This window comes from Xiphophorus hellerii, chromosome 21 (assembly GCF_003331165.1).
Source record: "Xiphophorus hellerii strain 12219 chromosome 21, Xiphophorus_hellerii-4.1, whole genome shotgun sequence".
NCBI classification, from domain to species: Eukaryota; Metazoa; Chordata; class Actinopteri; order Cyprinodontiformes; family Poeciliidae; genus Xiphophorus; species Xiphophorus hellerii.
In genome coordinates, this window is record NC_045692.1 from 26175441 (window position 1) to 26195264 (window position 19824).

Genomic DNA, 19824 nt, shown 5'->3' on the forward strand with positions numbered 1-19824 from the left:
TCACTGACCTGTGATATTTTCTAGCAAATGTCAACAGTTGGTTTGAGCTTTGACCAGTGTTTCTGTTTGACTTGTCTGACTTAAAGAACCTGTAGTTACCACAGGAGCCTGTCAGTAGTTGGACCTATGGGTTCATAGCTTCAGTCCAGGACACAGAGCAATAGTTTGAACAGAAACCATGGCTTTAACTGTCCACCATGATCGCACTGTTTAATCAGATGGAGCTTCCATCAACCCCAGCCGAACATCCCAAACACCTTCAGGACATCCAGAGTCCTCCCAGCCTGTTGAGTCATTAGTTGACCCACTTCATGGAGACGTTGCCGGCACCGCACCCCGATTTCCACCCAGAACCCCAAACTGAAGCTTTCAGCATGCAGTCTTCCATGGTCTTTCATGCTCCAGTAAACTAGCTGAGGAACCTCCTGCATTGCAGGATCATCCAGAGCACCAAGCGCTCTGGATGATTCTAGTGCCCCATAAGGGTCTTTGTCCAGTGTGAAGGGGTCCTCCAGCATCCGGGAAGTCCTGTGATCAGTTTCATCCAGACAATAAGGCTCCTCTGATGGACAACGTTCAAAGACATTTCTTAGTAGCAATTAATGACTCCTATTTCCTGTGGAAAACAAGATATATTTCCTTTTGTGCCTTTGGCCTAACATACTCCTCTCTGACCTAAAATAGCCCCAATATGCCTCAGCTAAAATTTAGGATACATCAGTGGACATGCAGGCAATAGAAACTCTGCTTAGCTAGCTAGAGGAGCAGGAATCCGAGGAACTGGGTGTTTCAGGACATTAGCCAGGTTAGCTAGGTTGGTCATGTTACCTAGGTTAGCAAAGTCAGCTAGATTGGCTAGGTTAGTCAGGTCAGCTAGGTTAGCTAGGTCAGGGTTAGCTATCCTCTGGTAGAAGGGTCCGGGGTTCAGCGGAGCTCCTACAGTGTTTGGTACTAGCTGTGTTAGCAGCTAGCTAAAAGCTAAAGTTGTTGCTCATCTCGTGTCTCCTCTCTTCTTCTCTTCTTTCCGTCTCTGTGTAAAGTGCCCATTAATGGTAAGTGGTTAAACTTGGGGCTGAGTAGGGGGGCTCGTGTTTGGGGGTGTCACCACTTCGCATGGAGCCACACCCATTACCTGCTGTGATGTCATCATTAGTATGGCAGAGCTTCATTTGTACCCTCGTCATGATGTCACAACCCAAGCCCCTCCCATCATTCTGTATTTAACCAATCAGCTCATTTGATGTCTTCTGATTGGTTGTTTCATCCATCCAATCACCAGCCACCACCTCCATCACCTCACCTTGACTGGTTGGACTGTTCAGGTAGAACGCTTCTGATTGGTCAGTTAGCCCCCAGGCTAGCCAATAAGAACAGCTAGAGAGCGTAGTGGAAGTTGTGTCCGCCGTGTCTTTGCTGAAACGTCCCTGCCAGAGTTCTGGACGGGTTTAGCTCCGATGTCCACTTCACCACCAAGGTTTGTTCTTTTCCAGGACTCTGAACTCTGCTCTTTTCACACTGCCGCTCCAAGAACCCAAACTGTTCTGGACCGGTTCACACAGGCAGAACCAGGCTGTTCTGGACTGGTCCAGTTTTACTCTTTGTACCGGACCATACTGGATCTGGACCGGATGTAGACCAGTACCCTTACTGGGACTACAGCTGGGATCTTTGGCCGCAGTGTGGAAAGAGTCCATCATCATCCTCTCTCCAGACATGTAATATGATGTCATGTGATGTCATTCATCTGTGTTGTCGTGGTAACAGTCTTGTAGGAGTGGATGTGGACCAGAACTTTTCCTTGGTTCTGGACAGACTCAGTGCAAACTGGTTTCTCTAAATGAAGCTGGACTCACTCGCTCCAGACTTTGACTCTTTAATCAGACCATTTAACAAGTGGATGGTTTCCTCACAGAACCAAGGAGCTTGACAGAGCAGAGAGAAAAAGAACCACAGCAGCTGAAGTTCTGGTTCCAATAGAACCGAGTCTACCAGACCCAGATGTGGGAAAACAGCCTAAAGTGGTTTCAAAAACTCAGGGCTTCAGTCACAACCACAAAGGAGAATAGTTTGAAGCTTCTTGATAGGAAAACAGCATTAGACAAGGTTATTAGAGGAACTCTGTGGTCCAGAAGGAGCATCGTTTGAACAGGAGCTATGGGGCTAGGGGTCAGGGTTAGGGGTCAGGGTTAGGGTAGGGCTTTCTTTGTAGGCAGTGGCAGGGACTGGAGTCAGATTCTGACTATCTGGGAAACTCAGAAGAGGTCGGTGTAGATGAGCCAGCTTCTGGACCACCTGGAGGGTTTGATGTTCTGGACCAAAGCTGTGAAGTGATCAGGAGGTACGGAGAGGCGAGGCTCAGGGTGATCCACTCTGGATTGAAACCCGAAGGTTCTCCAGGTCCAGCAGGATGGGTTGTTGGTCCTGGAAATGAAGCTCTGAGGTCTTCCGTGGTTTGTGTCTCCTGAGGGAAAATCCAGTCAGTAGAGATGTCTTCTCAGGAGCGAATGGACCTCTAGAGGGTTCTCCTGGTTCTGTGGGGAACGGCCTTCATCAGTGTTCACCCAGTCAGAGTCTGTCCAGAACAAAGCTTCAGCATCAGATTTTGTGTCTCAGATCATCTTCAGAACCCGGCCTTCAGACCGAACCGGATCTAGTTCTGCTGGATCATTAGAAATGAACAGATTCTGGTTCTATCTGGGTCAGCCTGGTCCGGTCCATCACGTGTCTAAGGTGTCCTGTCGGCCCCTGTCTGATCTGCCCGTCTTCTGTTCCTCTGCAGACGACAGCAGCCACACCATGACCAGTGAAACCAGCAGCCTGGTCCAGTCCCACTACAAGCAGCGGGAGGCGGAGCGGGAGGCGCTGCCCTACCAGACGGGTCAGCTGCATCCGGCCATCCGGGTCGCCGACCTGCTGCAGCACATCACCCAGATGAAGTGTGCCGAGGGCTACGGGTTCAAGGAGGAGTACGAGGTGAGAACACGACTATCTGACCCAGCTGACATCAAACGGATCAGAACCGGTGGGGCTCTGCTCGGCTCTGGTGGAACGGTTCCTAAACCGGAGTCAGAACCTAAACCTGCTCCGGTCCTCCAGGGTTACCATCACTCCTGGTAGAACTAAAACTAAAAGAAGATGTTTGTGAAAAGGAGGCTGAGGCGAAGCGTCGGCAGGGAACCAGAACCGACCAAGGGAGCCTAACGGACCGGCCCAGGTTCACACCCTGCCATCATGCATCCATTGCTCAGGTCTGGTCTTGAGCCCCCTCTGACCTTTAGATCCAGCTTCAGTTCTGATCCGGTCCATTCTTACTCCTCTGGGTTCCCTGGCTGCGTGCTGCAGTCGCACCGTGTGAGTCCAAGGAGTCCAGTTCTAGTTCTGGTCTGAACAAACTAGGTCCGCTCTGTCCAAGTACTTCAGCAGTGGAGTGTGGTGCAGCCAGTTTCTGCCAGTCCCAGACCGAGAGTTCTCTGGTTGGCCGATCCGATCATCGATCAATGATATCAATCCGTCAACCAGTCCAAGAACCAATCAGAGTCCTCCGTGAATGATCTGATCATCTGCTGAGAGGAAGGTCGTCAGGCATGAGGAGTCTGGAGGTTCTGGAGGAGGTGCAGTAAAAACAGAAACCACAGAAAATCCTTCCAATAATGTTCTCTAAAAGCTGCAGGTTGGAGCTTCTCGAAATCTGTGTGTGTGTGTGTGTGTGTGTGTTTATCCATTTTAACAGGAGAAACTTACTAATGGATGTTACTTACCTGAACACACACACACACTCACAGACATACATTATAGATCTTCCCTGCAGCTAATGGGCCCAAACAGGGAATGGCTCCAGTGTGTGTGTGTGTGTGTGTGTGTGTGAGCAGTGTGCTTGCGGGCTGCCCTCAGGGCTGATCCATTATACATACTGAATACACACTCAGAGTTTTCACTCTCCATTTGCAGAAAGTTATCAGTGAGGAGTTCTGTTCTGGTTCTACTCTGATTCTCTTGTGGTTCTACTCTGGTTCTGATTCTGTTCTGACCCGGTCTCTAGCTGGAATGGCTCCCAGTTCACGTCTCTCCACACCAGTAGGTGCTGTGAGCTGGTTCTGATCCAAATCAGGAACCATTAATGGCATAAACTGAGCCATAAACCGATTCAAAGGCAACAAGAGGTCTGCTCCAATCTTCAGAACAAACAGCTGGACCCAAACTGGTTTTAGAACCAGAACCAGGAAAGGAAGCATGGCTGCAGCAATGATCCAGGCTGTGGAGAACAGGACCGGTTCTGGATCCCTTTGGGTTCACAGCAGTACAAGTAAGGAGACGGGTCAGCCAGGGTCAGGACAGGGTCCCAGACGAGCCCCTAGCAGAACCACAGGTCCGGTACCAGTCCAGGCGACTCTGTGTCGGTGGGCTCCTGATGACGAGCACCGAGATCTTCACCCACGGACCGAGCTCCGGGGGGTCCCGACCCTCTGAGGGGTCTCAACGCTGATGGAGACGTCTTGAGACCGGTCGGGTGTCTCAGTCACAGAAATGAAACGTAAACATGTCAGGATCTGCCTTTTCACCCAGATTTTCAGACCCATTTAGTGAAGTGAGTGATGATTGGTCGATGATTGGTTGATGATTGGTCAATGAGGTGAGGTGAGACGGGCCGCCGGTCGCCCCACTCATGACTCTTGTCTCCCTGATCCCTCCATGCTTTTCTAATTTATCTGATTGGACAGCTCAATGAGGTAAGACACCTTCCTGGTTTTCTGTGTTTCTGTCGTAGATTCAGGTTTAGCTAGCACCTCTGTTAGCACTCTCCTAGCCTAGCTCCACCCAGGCCCAGTTTGTTTATCTGCATTACACACCAGTCTCCAGGGCAACCCGTTTGCATCCATCAGGATCTCTGTGTCTGATTCAGGAAATGGTTCCTGGAAGACATGGGGTTAGGGTTAGTGCTGGTAGCATGGGTGTTAATGGGAGGGGAAACCAGCACCACACCCACTGGTCAGGACCTCTGTACCAGCATAGAACTGGGTTCTTATGCAGACTAGTGACAGAACTGGAAAGAGTTGATTTACAGGGTGACCAGCAGAGGGCATCTGGTTTCCAGTAGCCGAGGGGCGTAATTTGTACCCTGTAAGTGGAGGCTATAGCTCTAGAGTTGCTGACTGTGAGAAGGTTGCTGCATGCTTTCCTCTTTGTGTCTCTCTCCATTTCCTGTCTGATGACTGCCAGTAAAGGAAAACCAGTGACTGCTGACCCAATGCTGGAACCATTGGGTCATTGAGGAACCCCCAAACATCCAATCGACCCGTGTTGGAAACAGTCCAACATCCAAAGATCTCACAGGGACCGGGCATCCTCACTGACGCACTGGTTCCAACACCTGTTCACTGGGACATCCGTCTCCTCCACCCGCCCTCATGCAGACCCCGCCCTCCCCATGACCCATGACCCCGTGTGTGCCTCCATCAGTGCTGCTAATGCTCATCCTCTGTGCATGTTGACTTTCCCTCTGACTGTCAGATGCTCCAGTAGCTGCTTGAAGAGAGTATCACTCCACTGCTGATTCCCCCTGGTGGCCAGTTTGTGAATCTGATCATTTCCATCCCATCACTGGTCTGCATGAGGACCCAGTTACATCCTACTGGGAGTTGAACTGGTTATGTCAGTGTCCAGTGGAGGTCCAGCCAACCTCTGGAGCCAGACTGGACTGGTGTCAGATTGTCTGTTTATTCTTATTTTCACAGAAACTTTGGGTTTTGTGTGTGTGAGGGTGACAGCTGTGCTCCCAGCCGTCTGGACGCTCAGAAGGTCTGAGGAATACGGAGATTTTTAGATGACTCTAGTTCTGTTTCCACCAGCAGCAGAACCTCCTGCTCCAGGACTTGGTTCAGTAGGAAGTTCCAGCAGCGCCACCGCTGGCGCCACTCCAGTCCTCTCCTCACCCAGGTCCTCCTAGTCCGGTCCAGCCAGGTGCCATCTCTGGTATCAGTTCTGGGTCTGGTCCATCATCACATGTCAGATTAGGTTTAAAAAGCAGTTTTTAGTATTAGTTTCTCTGATATTACTTCATGTTTCGCCATCAGGGGCACCGTATACAAAATAGGTTTTTTTTCATAAAACATTTTAAAATTGGTTCCCTGTCAATTACAAAATTAATCATATTATGTTTTCTAAAATTGTTTATAGCAGTAAAAAAATAAATGTTACCACTCCCAAACCAAAAAGCACAGATCCATATTCACTGGATCTGCAGGAAATGGTTGGTTCCTGCTTGGAGCTTGACGGTGACCATGTTCAGAACAAGACAAGAACGACTGTGGCTGTTACTATGCTGAAATGTTACTATGCTGAAATGTTACTATGCTGAAATGTTACTATGCTGAAATGTTACTATGCTGAAATGTTACTATGCTGAAATGTTACTATGCTGAAATGTTACTATGCTGCTAAGAAAAATGATAATCAGGTTTACAAAACATATAGAGATAGAGAGAGAAAAAGATAAGAGTGTCAATTTGTAACAGTTTTTTCCTCCGAGAGGTGAGTAGACTGTGTGAGATTATCAACCATTTAGCATAGTTAGCTTAGCTTCAGACTGTTTGCCTCCACTTCACTAGCATTTAATGAATTAAGGAAAGAAATTACCAACATATTCAACAACAGGTGAGTCAGTCAGCAGCAGCTCTGACCTCCTGACCCGTCCTCTCTCCTCTCCTGAGGGAAATTAAAGCTGCACTATGTCACTTTTATAAAAAATATTTTTTTACATATTTGTTAAAACTGTCATTATGTTGTGACAGTATGGAATGAGACATAATCTGTGAAAAAATTAGGTAACCCTTTATTTGACGGGTTGTGAGTAAGACTGTCATAAACATGGCATAACACCTGAACTCATGAACATGAGAAAGTCTTCATGAATATTTATGACTGTTGTCATGAAGTGTCATTCAGTAAATCATGACACTTTTAATACAAAGTTGACATTATTCAAAATGTCTTCATTATGACAACTTGACATTAACCAAGAAATCATCATCTGTCATAATAGTAGTCATAATAATGTCATTAAGTGTTATTACACTGTCAAAAGCTTTAACAGTAATTAATATTTCCCCCTACCTGAAATAAAGCGGAACAAGTAGGACCAACAGTAAAGATTTCATTAAGCTTTATTATACTGTCAAATGATTTATTAACAGAGTCATTAATAATTCCTCTTACATCAAGTGGAACAAGTAGCATCAGTAATAAAGACGTCATTACAGTGTCACGTGCTATATTAACATGTTATTAATGTTAAGTCTTACCTCAAGTGAAGTGGAAAACACTGGACTACTTATAACTACCATCAGAGCTGTACTAAACAAAAATAAAACTAAAGATTACTTGTTCTTCAGAGGCTTTAACTTCTGTTCAGTATATTGTGACTGAAAAACTAAAACAGAATGAATTATTCTTTAACTGAAGGAAATCAGTTCTTTCAACAGTCCTAACATTTTTGCTCTGATCATGTCGGCCATCTTCTTCGTTATAGACTAACGTCTTCATGTCCAGGAAGCAGAGCTTTGAAGGAAATGCTCAGAAATTATAGCTGTTCTTGCTATAGTTAATCATGGTGAATTCAAACTTGGTGAATCTCTTCAGGACATTCTCACAGTGGGTGAAGACTCAATCCACTGAGGTCACTTCAAAAACCAATAAACAAAAAACAATGTGATCTTAATTCAGAATTTATTTAAATATCATTTTAAAAATGTCCCTTGCTGCAAACTGTCAGGATGGTAGACTGGCAGACAAATGTCTAGTTAGCATGACTGGTTGTTATAAAGTGCAATTATTAATACAAGTAGCATAATGACTAGAGCTGAGCAAAATTATTCTGAATATTTGTTTGGCAGAAATTCATACAGCCTGTTATTCAGATTGCATCATTTAATGTATAGATTTAGGATCTTTTCACTTAATGAGCATTTGAAATTATTTCCAACCAGATACTCTGGCTTATGGATGTTTGCAAGAAGTTTATTAAATAAATAGAATAAACACCAGTTTTTCATTTGACAACAATTAGTTCTCTAAAATGTAACTTGTTAACTGGTGGATGTTAATTCCTGCTCCCCCTTACCTGCCCCCCCTTCACCTGGAGAAAATAGTAACACAAAAATGACTTACCTAATTTTCTTTGGGAATATTTCATCTGCTTCTTCCTCTGGTGGCTGGTCCTCATCATCATCCTCCACACCTGTAGCTCGTCTTCATTAGCCGCCTTTGCCCCCCACCATGTGTCCTTAGGCTGAAACGGGTCTTTATGTGGATAAAGTTGCCAAAGCAAACAACACAAGCACCATGTTGCATCAGCCAAGTTGCCTAATAATGCACATAAAGGATAACTTTGACTAACATATTAGCTTTTAATTTGTCAGATTAAAATTGGAGGGAAAAAACTATGGAAGACCGAAACTGACATAAGAAATAAAAGCATAAATATATATTTAGTTTTTCCTTGTCCTTACACATACGTTTCTGTTAAGAAATATATATATTTTCTTTTTCATTTCCCCTAAACATGAGATCTTGTCAAGAAAAGTAGATATTTTGTTTTGTCTTTTCCTTATACAAGCCCTTCTTTTGTCATGGCCTCCTCTCCTCTTTCTGCTTCTCCATGTCCGTCGTTATGTTAATGAGGAGATCTGCCCTCTCTGTCCAGCTCCTACTGTTGGCCCATAGAGCTGTGGAACCAACGTCACTGCGTCAGACGTTGTGGGGCGTTGATGTGTCACGCAGTCGCTCGGTTCCATCTTTACAGGCCACAGACCAAAACAAACTTTCTCCCAGTGTTTTTATTGTGTTACCGACTGCAGTGAAGTTAGTTTCGTGTTGGATATTCCAATATCCGCCGAGCAAACGGCGTTTTGCTCAAGGTTGATCCGATTTATGAATGCTAATTTCGGCCAGCCGTTCTCAAGCTCCCTCCTCAAGTTCTCAGAGGTTCACTTAGACCAGGGGTCCCCACAGTGGGTCCTGGAGGGCCGGCATCCTGCATGTTTTAGTTCTCTCCCTGGTTTAACGCACCTGGATTAAATGATGGCTCGTTAGAAGGCCTAAGAAGAACACTGACATGCTGAAAAGGTTGTTGGTACCACCAGGGAGAGAACTAAAACGTCTAGGTTGCCGGCCCTCCAGGACCCACTTTGGGGCCCCCTGACTTAGAGACTGGCAACAAATTTCCAAACCAAACACTCCGGTCAGACAAATGGTAATAAATGCCTTGTGACCAACTGATACAAAAAGGTGGTAATTCAAGCTTTTACATGAGACACACGACCCTCTATTAAAATGTCAAGTCATATTCAATAGTTTAAATCATTTTAATATTGAATAATATCATTCACACAGATTTTGACTCAATAAGTCAGCTCTAGAAGCTGTTGAAGAGAAATAGTAAATTTAAACAAAAAAATATTTAACAAAAATAAAAAAATGAGTTAAAATGCAATAAAAATGCGTGTGCCTCATATATACAGTTTAGTACAACAATTACGCACTGACTTCTAGTCAATGTGGCACACGTCATGGACGTCACTGAAAACATTATATAAAACCTATTTATCTGCCTTTAAAATATGTTTAATATTAAGGGCTAACCTTACAGTAATGGAGTTTAATAACTTTAGCTAACATTAACTTACAGCAAGGTAGCATTAGCTTGAATGGCTCATAGCTAACATTACAAAGAAAGAGAACATAGTCAATGTTATTTTCTCAAAGAAAATGTAAAGTTAATAAGAAACATACCTCAGATGTATTAGGTGTCAGACTTCGGTTATAACTTGTGTTAGTTTGGCCCCACAAGATGGAAGATTTCTTCTTCACCAACACACTGCACGCCTGTTGGTGCACTGTTGCCTCCCACTGGTGGAGATGGTGTACTGCACTACTTAAAACAGCCTGAAAAAATGTTTCAAATGCAAAGTTCATGCGTGCTTTGCAGACATCTTGCTGTAAAACTTCAGATCAATTAGAAATTTAAACAGCATGGCAGAGCAATATAATATTACCAGATAAAGCTACATAATTTTTAAAGTTTAATCGGTAATACTTTTATAACAAATGTATGTCAGATCATGATTTCTTGGTTTATGTCAAGTTGCCATAACAAGGACTTTTTGAATAATGTCAACTTTGTATTAAAAGTGTCATGATTTGCCAAATGACACTTTATGACAACAGTCATAAATATTCATGAAGACTTCCTCATGTTTATGACAATGTCATGACAGTCTTATTTACAACCCGTCAAATAAAGTCTTGCCAAAAATGATATCCTCGGCCTTCTCCCAGTGCTACCTAGAAACAACCAATCAGAGGCAGGAGGCGGGTTTTAGTGCTGTCAATCACAATCTCATGTGGCTGCTCCCTCCCCTAGCTGTGTGCTATCCTGCAGCTAGCATAGCCAGTTGTGAATACTCAGCAGATAAATTATTTTCCTGTAACAATAAGTTGTTTCTCCACCATTAGCATTTTTCACAGATTATCTGTCTCATAACAAACTGTCACGACAAGGTGCCAGCTTTAACAAATATGGAGGAAACATTTTTTATTAAAGTTATAAACTGCAGTTTGAATAAAATGCAGCTACATAACATTTTATGAGAAGTCTGGATTGCTTCATGTATATTTTGCATGTTGCCTATGTTGCTGGTGGGGAGAAACATTTCAGTAATCTACGTGTAATAAGAAAATTAAGCAACCTATTTGCATACTGTATGTGGGCTGTTGCATGTAAAATTCACTAGTAGTAAATATTGTCTAGTATCAGTATTGGACCAATGAAAACAAGACCATTAAAATTGTGACACTTTTGATGAGTCTGATTGACTCAAGAAACTGTAAGAGCAGCTGCTGGGGGCCAATCTAATTTTTTGTCATGGGGCCCAAGATTCCTGGCGGCGCCCCTGGTTGCCATGGTTACATTGGTTGTCTAGAGTGACGACCTTCAGTCCTCAGGTCGTCCAGCTGCAGCGAAGGACTAGATGGCATCTAAGATCAGAAGACTGGAGCTGATGTCAGTAATCCCTAAAAACAATAACTGTGGTAGTGAACACCACTAAAGCACAACACAAGCATAGAGGAATCCAAAACATAAACCCAATTATATACACAGAACTGCCGCTAACTTTCAAAATGAATGTGAATGTTTTCCAAAAGCCCCAGATTTTCTCACTAACTGGCAGCACAGAATGATTTTATCCTCCAGCTATTTGAGGGGAAAATGTCCGAGTGCAGTTTGTCCTCAACGGAGAAAAGATGAAGAATGATTTGTGTGTCAGTGTGGTGAGACGGAGCGCGCACCGTCAGCGTCCTACCAGACCCGCATGGACAGATTGGCAGGTTCTTCTGGATCCCAGATGGATTTCAGAAACCCTGAAAGGTTCACTTGGACAACTGCATTCAGTTCAGTTCAGACAAACTTCATGGCTCCAAGCTGAGCTAGTTCAGATTTAAATCATATTGTGAGTCTCAACGTGCATAAAGAACAGAAATGGACGAACTGGTTGTTTGGGAGTTCAGCTTTGTCTCCAGCTGTCGCCTCACACCTGATGGGGAAATCTGGAGCAGGCCTGCAGTACCATCCAGACCATTCTAACCAATGGTCCTCCACCTGTCCCTGTCCTCCACCTGTCCATGCCTTGGTACTGCATCCAGAGCAGTAAAGGGCTGCAGGGCAGATTTTCCTCTGGGTTTCACCACAAATTGTTCCAAGCTTGTGGAGTGAAACTCTAGTGCTGCATGACGTTGTGGGATTCAGAACCAGAACATCTCCAGAGCTTACCTTCGAGTCCAGACGAGTCCAAAAGGAGGAGAACCTTCTGCTTCAGTTGTAGGAACTGAAACTTTTGTCTCCAGTGTTGCTCAGAACCCTCTGAGATGTTCTGGCCCATTTAACCAAAGACACTACTGGACCTCACAGAACCACTGCTGAAACCGAGGTCCACTTTAGAAAACGACTGGGTTCTTGCAAGGTTCTGGTTGTAACCAGAAACCCGGAACCAAGGAGCCGAACAGCTGCAACATGTTCTGTAGCCGGTACAAGCCCTGACCTGTGACCTTTCAGAAACAGGACGGAAACCACCGCCTGAAGAGCGCACGCACACACCCACACACACACACACACACACACACACAGTGGGCCACAAACAGACAGGGAGAGGTTCTGCCAGCACTCATTAGTTCCATTCTTTGCTCTGTTTTCGTTTCTCCTGTCTTTGTTCCTCGCTGTCACTTATGTCTGTGTGTGTGTGTGTGTGTGTGTGTGTGTGTGTGTTGCTCACCTCACAGTTTGATGGATGTCTGAAGCTGTTAGACGGCTGTCACACACATTCTTATGTCTCCCGGCGTTTTAATGAGCGACTCAGGAACCTGCTGTGGATCAAAGTGGCAGACGTTCACACAGACAGAGTCTGACAGTACAAACGTTTGTGTGTGTGTGTGAGTGGAGGAATTTAAATGTTTGTTTCCTCTTCCAGAACCTGGATTGGTCTGAATTTCTAAGTCTTTGTTCCCTCACAGCCTCTGTCTGTAATTGGACTTAATCATGTGTTTTGTCCATGGAGGCGGACGGCGAGCAGCGAATCAAACGCACCCTCTGCATTATTCATGTCCTTCATAGCTGCAGTGATGTGTAACAAACTGTCTCTGTTCCTACAGAGCTTCTTCGAGGGACAGTCTGCTCCCTGGGACTCAGCCAAGAAGGACGAGAACCGCATGAAGAACCGATACGGGAACATCATCGCCTGTAAGAACCGGGTCTGGGCTGGAGGACGGGGCCGACCGACCCACATGGGGCCCGGTACCGCTCCCTGAATGTCCTGGTAGTTTGTCGAAGCTGTCCAGAGAGGGTGGGATCCAGTTGGAGATCAGACCGGCTTATCAGTTAGAAATGCACATTGTGTCCCTGTGCTCCACCTGTCCTCCACCTGTCTCTGTCCTTCACCTGTCTCTGTGCTCCACCTGTCCTCTACCTGTCCCTGTCCTCCACCTGTCTCTGTCCTTCACCTGTCTCTGTCCTCCACCTGTCTCTGTCCTTCACCTGTCCCTGTCCTCCACCTGTCTCTGTCCTTCACCTGTCTCTGTGCTCCACCTGTCCTCTACCTGTCTCTGTCCTTCACCTGTCCCTGTCCTCCACCTGTCCTCCACCTGGCCGATCTGCTCCTGGTTTTCCTGACTCTCTCTAACGAACTGAATCAGATGTAATTAAAAACTTGTGTTGTTTTTACATTCAGCTGAATCTAATTAAGAGATTATTAATATGTTCATAGATCTTTAATCCACTGGAAGCTAATTAGCTCTGATTGTGTTGAGCTCCACAGTGACAATGAGCACAACAACTAACGCTCCCTGCTGTGTGTGTGTGTGTGTGTGTGTGTGTGTGTGTGTGTGTGTGTGTGTGTGTGTGTGTGTGTGTGTGTGTGTGTTAGACGATCACTCCCGTGTGCGTCTGCAGCCTCAGGATGGAGACGGCGGCTCAGACTACATCAACGCTAACTATGTGGATGTGAGTACCAAGGTTTCCTCCTGCTGAAATGTTCTAGAACCCGACCGAGCTCAGAACCTCCAGTAACCATCTGAAGGTTCTGAGCTTTCATGAAACGTTCCTGAAATGTTTCCTCCTCCTTTTTCCTCAGGGTTACCACAGACCCAACCACTACATCGCTACACAAGGTGAGACACTTATCCTTTTCCTCCAGATCACGTCCAACAGCTTCTGGAGATGCTGCAGTTACCTGCTCTACCCACAGGGGGCGCCACACCAGCAGAGCTTTAGCATAAACCCACAGACTCTGCTCTGCAGGTAGAAATCCCAACCAGCAGCTTCACTAGTCGTGTTTTCAGCAACACTTTTCTTTCAAAGTATCGCCTTACAAAAAGTTGATGGAAATTTCCAAAATTCCAAATAATTTATTTAATCTTGCAAGAAATGTTTTTATGCTCGCTTGAGGTGATTTTTGTTTTTTCCATAAAATAGTTAATGTGCTAAAGGGGAGATGAAAACACATTTGTTCCCTACAACAAGTTCTGATGTAGGGAACGCTGCCTTCTACTGATGGGTCTGTGCCTTACCAGAGGAACCAAGATGGAGTCCAGGGTGGAGGACAATGCTAGCTAGCAACCGCTACTTCCTGTTTACCAGAGTAAACATCTGATGATGTCACGCTTTGCACAGCCTGGTCGATTTGCTCCAAACCAGCCAATCGAAACACGACTAATTCACATTTACTCTTTTAAGCTAATGCTAAGTTAAGTTAGCTCTGAGTTAAGAGTGAGTATAGGAGAAGCCCTCGTTAATGGGAGGCAGATAACTGGTTCCACCATGGCAACAGGAGGACCAGAAGCCTGACAGCGCATATTCAGATAGAAATGTGTGTGTGTGTATGTGTGTGTGTGTGGGGGGGGGGGGTGTGTGTGTGTGTTCAGGGCCCATGCAGGAGACGTTGTATGACTTCTGGAGGATGGTGTGGCAGGAGAACTCAGCGGCTCTGGTGATGGTGACCAACCTGGTGGAAGTGGGCCGGGTGAGTCTGCTGCTGTTTTTCTGCGTCATGATGTTTGGGACTTCATTTCCCAGAATGCCTCTGTCCCTCCGTGCTGTGGGCTCCAGAACCTCTCAGCAGATTGTTGTCATGTTGGATGCAGCGGGTTCTGAAGCGCCGGCGCCGCTCAGTCGGGGATGAAGCTGCTCATTTCCTCCTGAAACTGGAGGGTTTGACCTGAGAGCAGAACCCCAAACCTGGAGGCGCCGCCCGCTCTCATTACCCACAATGCACCAGGGACCTGCCTGGCTGAACTGCCAGAGCTGCACAGAGGGATTCTGGGAGATTTCAGGCTGATTATCTGACCTGTCGTTCCTCGGCACACACACACACACACACACCCACAGCCCCCCCCCCACACACACATCATTGATTGTTCTGTTTCTGCTCACCTGGCTGGTTGTCGTGGTGACACAGAGACTGTAGTCTAATAGTGAGGGGCGGAGCCTCCATCAGCTGTGTGTCAATCAGTTAATGACAGCGTGTGTGTGCGTGTGTGCGTGCGTGCGTGCGTGTGTGTGTGTGTGTGTGTGTGTGTGTGTGTGTGTGTGCGCGCAGGTGAAGTGCTGTAAGTACTGGCCTGATGACACTGAGATTTATGGCGACATGAAGGTGACGCTGATCGAGACGCAGCTGCTGTCTGAGTACGTGATCCGGACCTTCGCCGTGGAGAAGGTGGGTGATGATGATGATGATGATGAAGGTGAAGCTGTGACCCTCTGTCTTCATGATAACCCCTTCTGCCCCCAGAGGGGCGTGGCTGAGATCAGGGAGATCCGTCAGTTCCACTTCACCGGCTGGCCGGACCACGGCGTCCCGCTGCACGCCACCGGCCTGCTGGGCTTCATCCGCTGCGTCAAGGCCAAGACTCCGCCCACCGCCGGCCCCACCGTGGTCCACTGCAGGTCAGACTCCGGCCCCGTGCTCGGCCCCCTGTCGCCGCTGCCGCCGCTCACCAGGTGTATGTGTGTGTGTGTGTGTGTGTCAGCGCGGGCGCGGGCCGGACCGGCTGCTTCATGGTGATCGACATCATGCTGGACATGGCGGAGAGAGAAGGCGTCGTCGACATCTACAACTGTGTCAGAGAGCTGAGGGCGCGAAGGGTCAACATGGTGCAGACCGAGGTACACACACACACACACACACACACAGAGAGACAGAGACTGTGGAAGAACCACAGTTCTGGTTCTGGTTCTGTTGGACCTCAGTGCTGATCATGTTACTGAAATAACTGGAGAGCTGGTCAGACTCTCTGGTCCAGTTCTGGACTGGTTCCAGTCTGACATAAAGAACTGGGATTTCTTTGTTTCAATAGGAAACTTCTCAGAGAGGTCAGAGGTCACATGTGGGGTTCCCCAAGGCTCCATTCTAGAACCCATTTGATTCAATATCTATATTCTCCCACTGGCTCAGGCTATAGCAGGAAATAAGATCAGTTACCATGACGACGCAGATGATACACACCTCTACATTTTGATGTCACCAGGTGACCTTTGACCCCATCCAAGCACTGAAAACAGATAAATGTGTGGATGAGACAAAACTTTCTGAAACTGGAGTTATTATAGAGGAACATCTAGAGCTGTAGATCTGGAGTAACAGATCTAGAGTTACAGATCTAGAGTCAGCACACAGGTTCAGTTGTTCCATCTGTAAACTACGTAGAGATCAGGCTGACCTCTGACCTCTGCCCTGCCCCTCCAGAGCCACATAAAGCCGGTTCCACAGTGGTTCTTCTCCCAGCTGCAGAACATTTCCAGAACCAGAGACTAAAGTCTCGGATCAGAGAAACTCATCCAGGCTTTAGTTTCTCTTTAGTGGCTTTGATTCCTGCAGCAGCATCTTCACAGGTCTGATTGACAACACAACGGTCCAGAACGCTGCTGCTGGAGTTCTGACTAGAACCAGGAGGATAGAGACACCACCCGGTTCTACATTAACCAGTTCTACACCACCCGGTTCTGCTGACTCTAGGTTCTGGTTTTGCTCTGCATCAGAACCAGAACCAAACATGGAGAAGCAGCTTTCAGCTTCTATGCACCACAAATCTAGAACAAACTTCCAGAAAACTGAAAAACAGCTGAAAGCCTGAGCTCCTTTCAGGTTTGCTATTAATTAATAATAAATGGAACACTGATCAATATTTCAGAATCAATATATTGATTTATATTGATGACGATTTTCATGTTCAGAATCAGCAAAATGTGAAATGTTTTTTCATAATTCTGACGTTGGACTGCCTTGTTGCCCTGGGCTCTGACCTTTGACCCCTGCCTCACCATCCTCCTCTTCCTCACTCTGAGCTCAATGAGGAAGACGAAGCTCCTCAGGTTGCTTCGTTTCCTGACGTCCTCCAGCTGACAGGAAGTGACAGCAGCATAACGTCCCGCCCTTCCTCCAACTTTTAATGTCACTTTTCCTCCTCCTCTTCCTCCTGTGGACATAAATCACGGCTGACGTGACATTTCCCCGTCCTGCTGTCTGTCGCCATGACGCCGTCCGTCCCTCTGTGTCCACAGGAGCAGTACGTCTTCATCCATGACGCCATCTTGGAGGCGTGTCTCTGCGGAAACACCGCCGTTCCGGGCAATCAGCTGCGTTCGCTGTACTACGAGATGAACCGATTGGACCCCCAGACCAACTCCTGTCAGATCAAGGAGGAGTTCAGGGTACAGCCAGCAGGGGGCGGTGCCACCAGCACTGATTAGGACTGGAGGATCATGGGAAAAATCACACCAAAGAAATAAAGAAAATATTCCAAAAAAAATCCAGATTAAAACACATTTATGTAATGGATATTAATTATTGATAACTTCATCTATTATTATTATTATTATTATTATTATGAAATAAAATGACATTATGGCCAACTAGGCCTGTCACGATAGCAAATTTTGCTGAGCGATTAATTGTCTCAAAAAATTATTGCGATAAACGATAATATTGTCTGAAGACCTTTTTACACTGATTTAATGGAAATAACGTAATAATGCATGTGATTTCCTGCCAAAGATAGATACACTTTATTTTCAAAAGAATATTTAACACTGGAACTGATAAACAAAATAAACAAAACAACCAAAAACAAAAATAAAATGGATTCTCAGTCTCCATTAACAAAAAACACACTTGAAAAAAAAAACTAAACAACATAAAGCCAAAGTGGAAATAAATACTGCATTCAACCAAGAGTGCAGATTATGAAGTCTGTATATTATGTTGCCCTTCAGTAATAATTAGATTTAAATAGAGAAGATGGGCACATCGACTACCTGATGCAATAATTCACACTACATGATTTTTTGCTCCTATTTTTCCCCTTACAACAATATTAAAACGTTGGTCTTTCTAAGATTGTGTGGTGTGTTACGGTAGATCGTTGTTGCCGCTCTGATCTAAATCAGGGGTTTTTCCCCGACTGGGATCCTTAACGCAGCCTGTTGAAAGTGACAGGCAGCCAATCAGAAAGCGCGGATTCCCCTCCTACTTTCTGAGGGTAAATTACGGAGGGGAATCCCAAACAGCTGACACGGCGCAACCTGAAGTCCAGCGGACATTGGAGATGATATGTGGAAACAACATTAATGTTTATTCAACATGCAAAGAATATAGAAATGACAAGAGGAGGAGTTGGAGCCAAATTGCTACCGCAGTTGATAAACCCGGTAACTTTTCAGCTGTTCTTCGTTAACGTGACATAAATAGGTTCTAATGATTTTCATTCAGTCAGGACTTTACGCTGACACTAGCAACATGCATTGCAGGTAGATTGTAGTAAAGCATTGATTAATGCCTGGTTTTAAAATTAGTTCACTGAACTTGTAGCCATTATTTTGTGCCCATTGTTGGACACCACACGGCAGGACCGAACCCGATCGAACCGTTATACCTAGGATTTCTGTCGGCTAATGTGTGGTCTGTCAGGTTTTGAAAATGGGCCGACAATCGGCCGACAGCTCTAAGATCGTGTAGTGTGCGCTGGGCTTTACACTGAGGAAATGAGGAAGGGAGGGTCAGTGGAGAGCACCGGAGTTGAGCCTTTTTTCATTCGGTGTCATCAACAGAAAGAGAAAAAGGCCGGAAGAGACGATAATGCCGATAATTGAAATGACATCGATAGTTTTAATTTATCGTAGGATTAATTGATTTATCGTTTATCGCGACAGGCCTATGGCCAACCTGATTATGTCCAACATCAGATATTGGACATAACCAGTCCAATACCTGGTTATATTACTTAATATACTTAATATTGTAAATACCAAATGTTAAGAATTAAACATAAAAACAAATTTAAATTAAAAATTATATTTTTCATTAGTAAATGATATTTTTAGTAAAAATTCCTTTATTTGCTTTAAAAGTTCAGATTACAGCAATCTACTATTCATTATTATTGTTGTTATCAATACTAATAATAACAATAATAAATTATGTTAAAATGAAGTAAATCTTAAAGTTTTTCTCTGTTGATCCAGAAAGTCCAGAATATTTTACCTTCAGTCCGTTTCATGTTTTCTCTCCAACCTTCTCATTCAACATGGCTTCCGTCTGCACGCGCTCAGACCCTCAACATGGTGACGCCCACCCTGCGCGTGGAGGACTGCAGCATCGCGCTGTTGCCTAGGAACCACGAGAAGAACCGCTGCATGGACGTTCTGCCGCCGGACCGCTGCCTGCCCTTCCTCATCACCATCGACGGCGAGAGCTCCAACTACATCAACGCCGCGCTTATGGACGTACGTCACGCTACGCTACTGCTAACGCTAGCGGGGTTCTGCCGTGTGACCTCACTTCCTGCGTCGGTGTGTTGCAGAGCTACAAGCAGCCGTCGGCCTTCATCGTTACCCAGCATCCTTTGCCCAACACAGTGAAGGACTTCTGGCGCCTGGTTCTAGACTACCACTGCACGTCCATCGTGATGCTGAACGACGTGGACCCCGCCCAGGTGAGGTCAAAGGTCAGTGGTGAGCAGCGAGCCGCGCGGTCCAGTGGCTGACGGACGTCTCTGTCTCAGCTGTGTCCCCAGTACTGGCCGGAGAACGGCGTCCACCGCCTCGGCTCGCTGCAGGTGGAGTTCGTCTCCGCGGACCTGGAGGAGGACGTCATCAGCCGCATCTTCAGGATCTACAACACCGCCAGGGTGCGTTTGATCTTCACACCTTCCGCTCCCGGGTCTGGAGCCTACAGTCTCCCAGCTGCCCTGAATGCCTCATAGGCTTCTGTTTTCCTTTTTAAAACA

General features: G+C 45.9%; 1 protein-coding gene and 2 long non-coding RNA genes across 15 annotated transcripts in view; 2 read left to right on the forward strand and 1 right to left on the reverse strand.

The window, feature by feature from the left end:
* LOC116711889 (receptor-type tyrosine-protein phosphatase mu-like) overlaps positions 1-19824 on the forward strand; it is an 81332-nt gene that overhangs the window by 54936 nt on the left and 6572 nt on the right. For 4 of the 13 annotated variants that reach the window (XM_032551481.1, XM_032551487.1, XM_032551483.1 and 1 more), the window contains 12 exons: positions 1041-1052; positions 2780-2973; positions 12700-12787; positions 13470-13546; positions 13677-13713; positions 14467-14564; positions 15141-15487; positions 15571-15706; positions 17102-17251; positions 19148-19321; positions 19399-19530; positions 19600-19725. In XM_032551481.1, the coding sequence (XP_032407372.1) occupies positions 1041-1052; positions 2780-2973; positions 12700-12787; positions 13470-13546; positions 13677-13713; positions 14467-14564; positions 15141-15487; positions 15571-15706; positions 17102-17251; positions 19148-19321; positions 19399-19530; positions 19600-19725 (1571 nt within the window). Of the gene's footprint in view, positions 1-1040; positions 1053-2779; positions 2974-4718; positions 4728-12699; positions 12788-13469; positions 13547-13676; positions 13714-14466; positions 14565-15140; positions 15488-15570; positions 15707-17101; positions 17252-19147; positions 19322-19398; positions 19531-19599; positions 19726-19824 lie in introns of all 13 variants that reach the window. The other 9 variants (XM_032551486.1, XM_032551493.1, XM_032551492.1 and 6 more) reach the window with 4 other exon arrangements.
* On the reverse strand, positions 7548-10532 carry LOC116711894 (uncharacterized). The gene is made up of 3 exons (XR_004337357.1): positions 9787-10532; positions 8164-8295; positions 7548-7676 (listed from the first exon to the last, which is right to left on the reverse strand). It is a non-coding gene; the product is annotated as an uncharacterized LOC116711894 (long non-coding RNA).
* Positions 8846-9568, forward strand: LOC116711895 (uncharacterized). The gene is made up of 2 exons (XR_004337358.1): positions 8846-8996; positions 9204-9568. It is a non-coding gene; the product is annotated as an uncharacterized LOC116711895 (long non-coding RNA).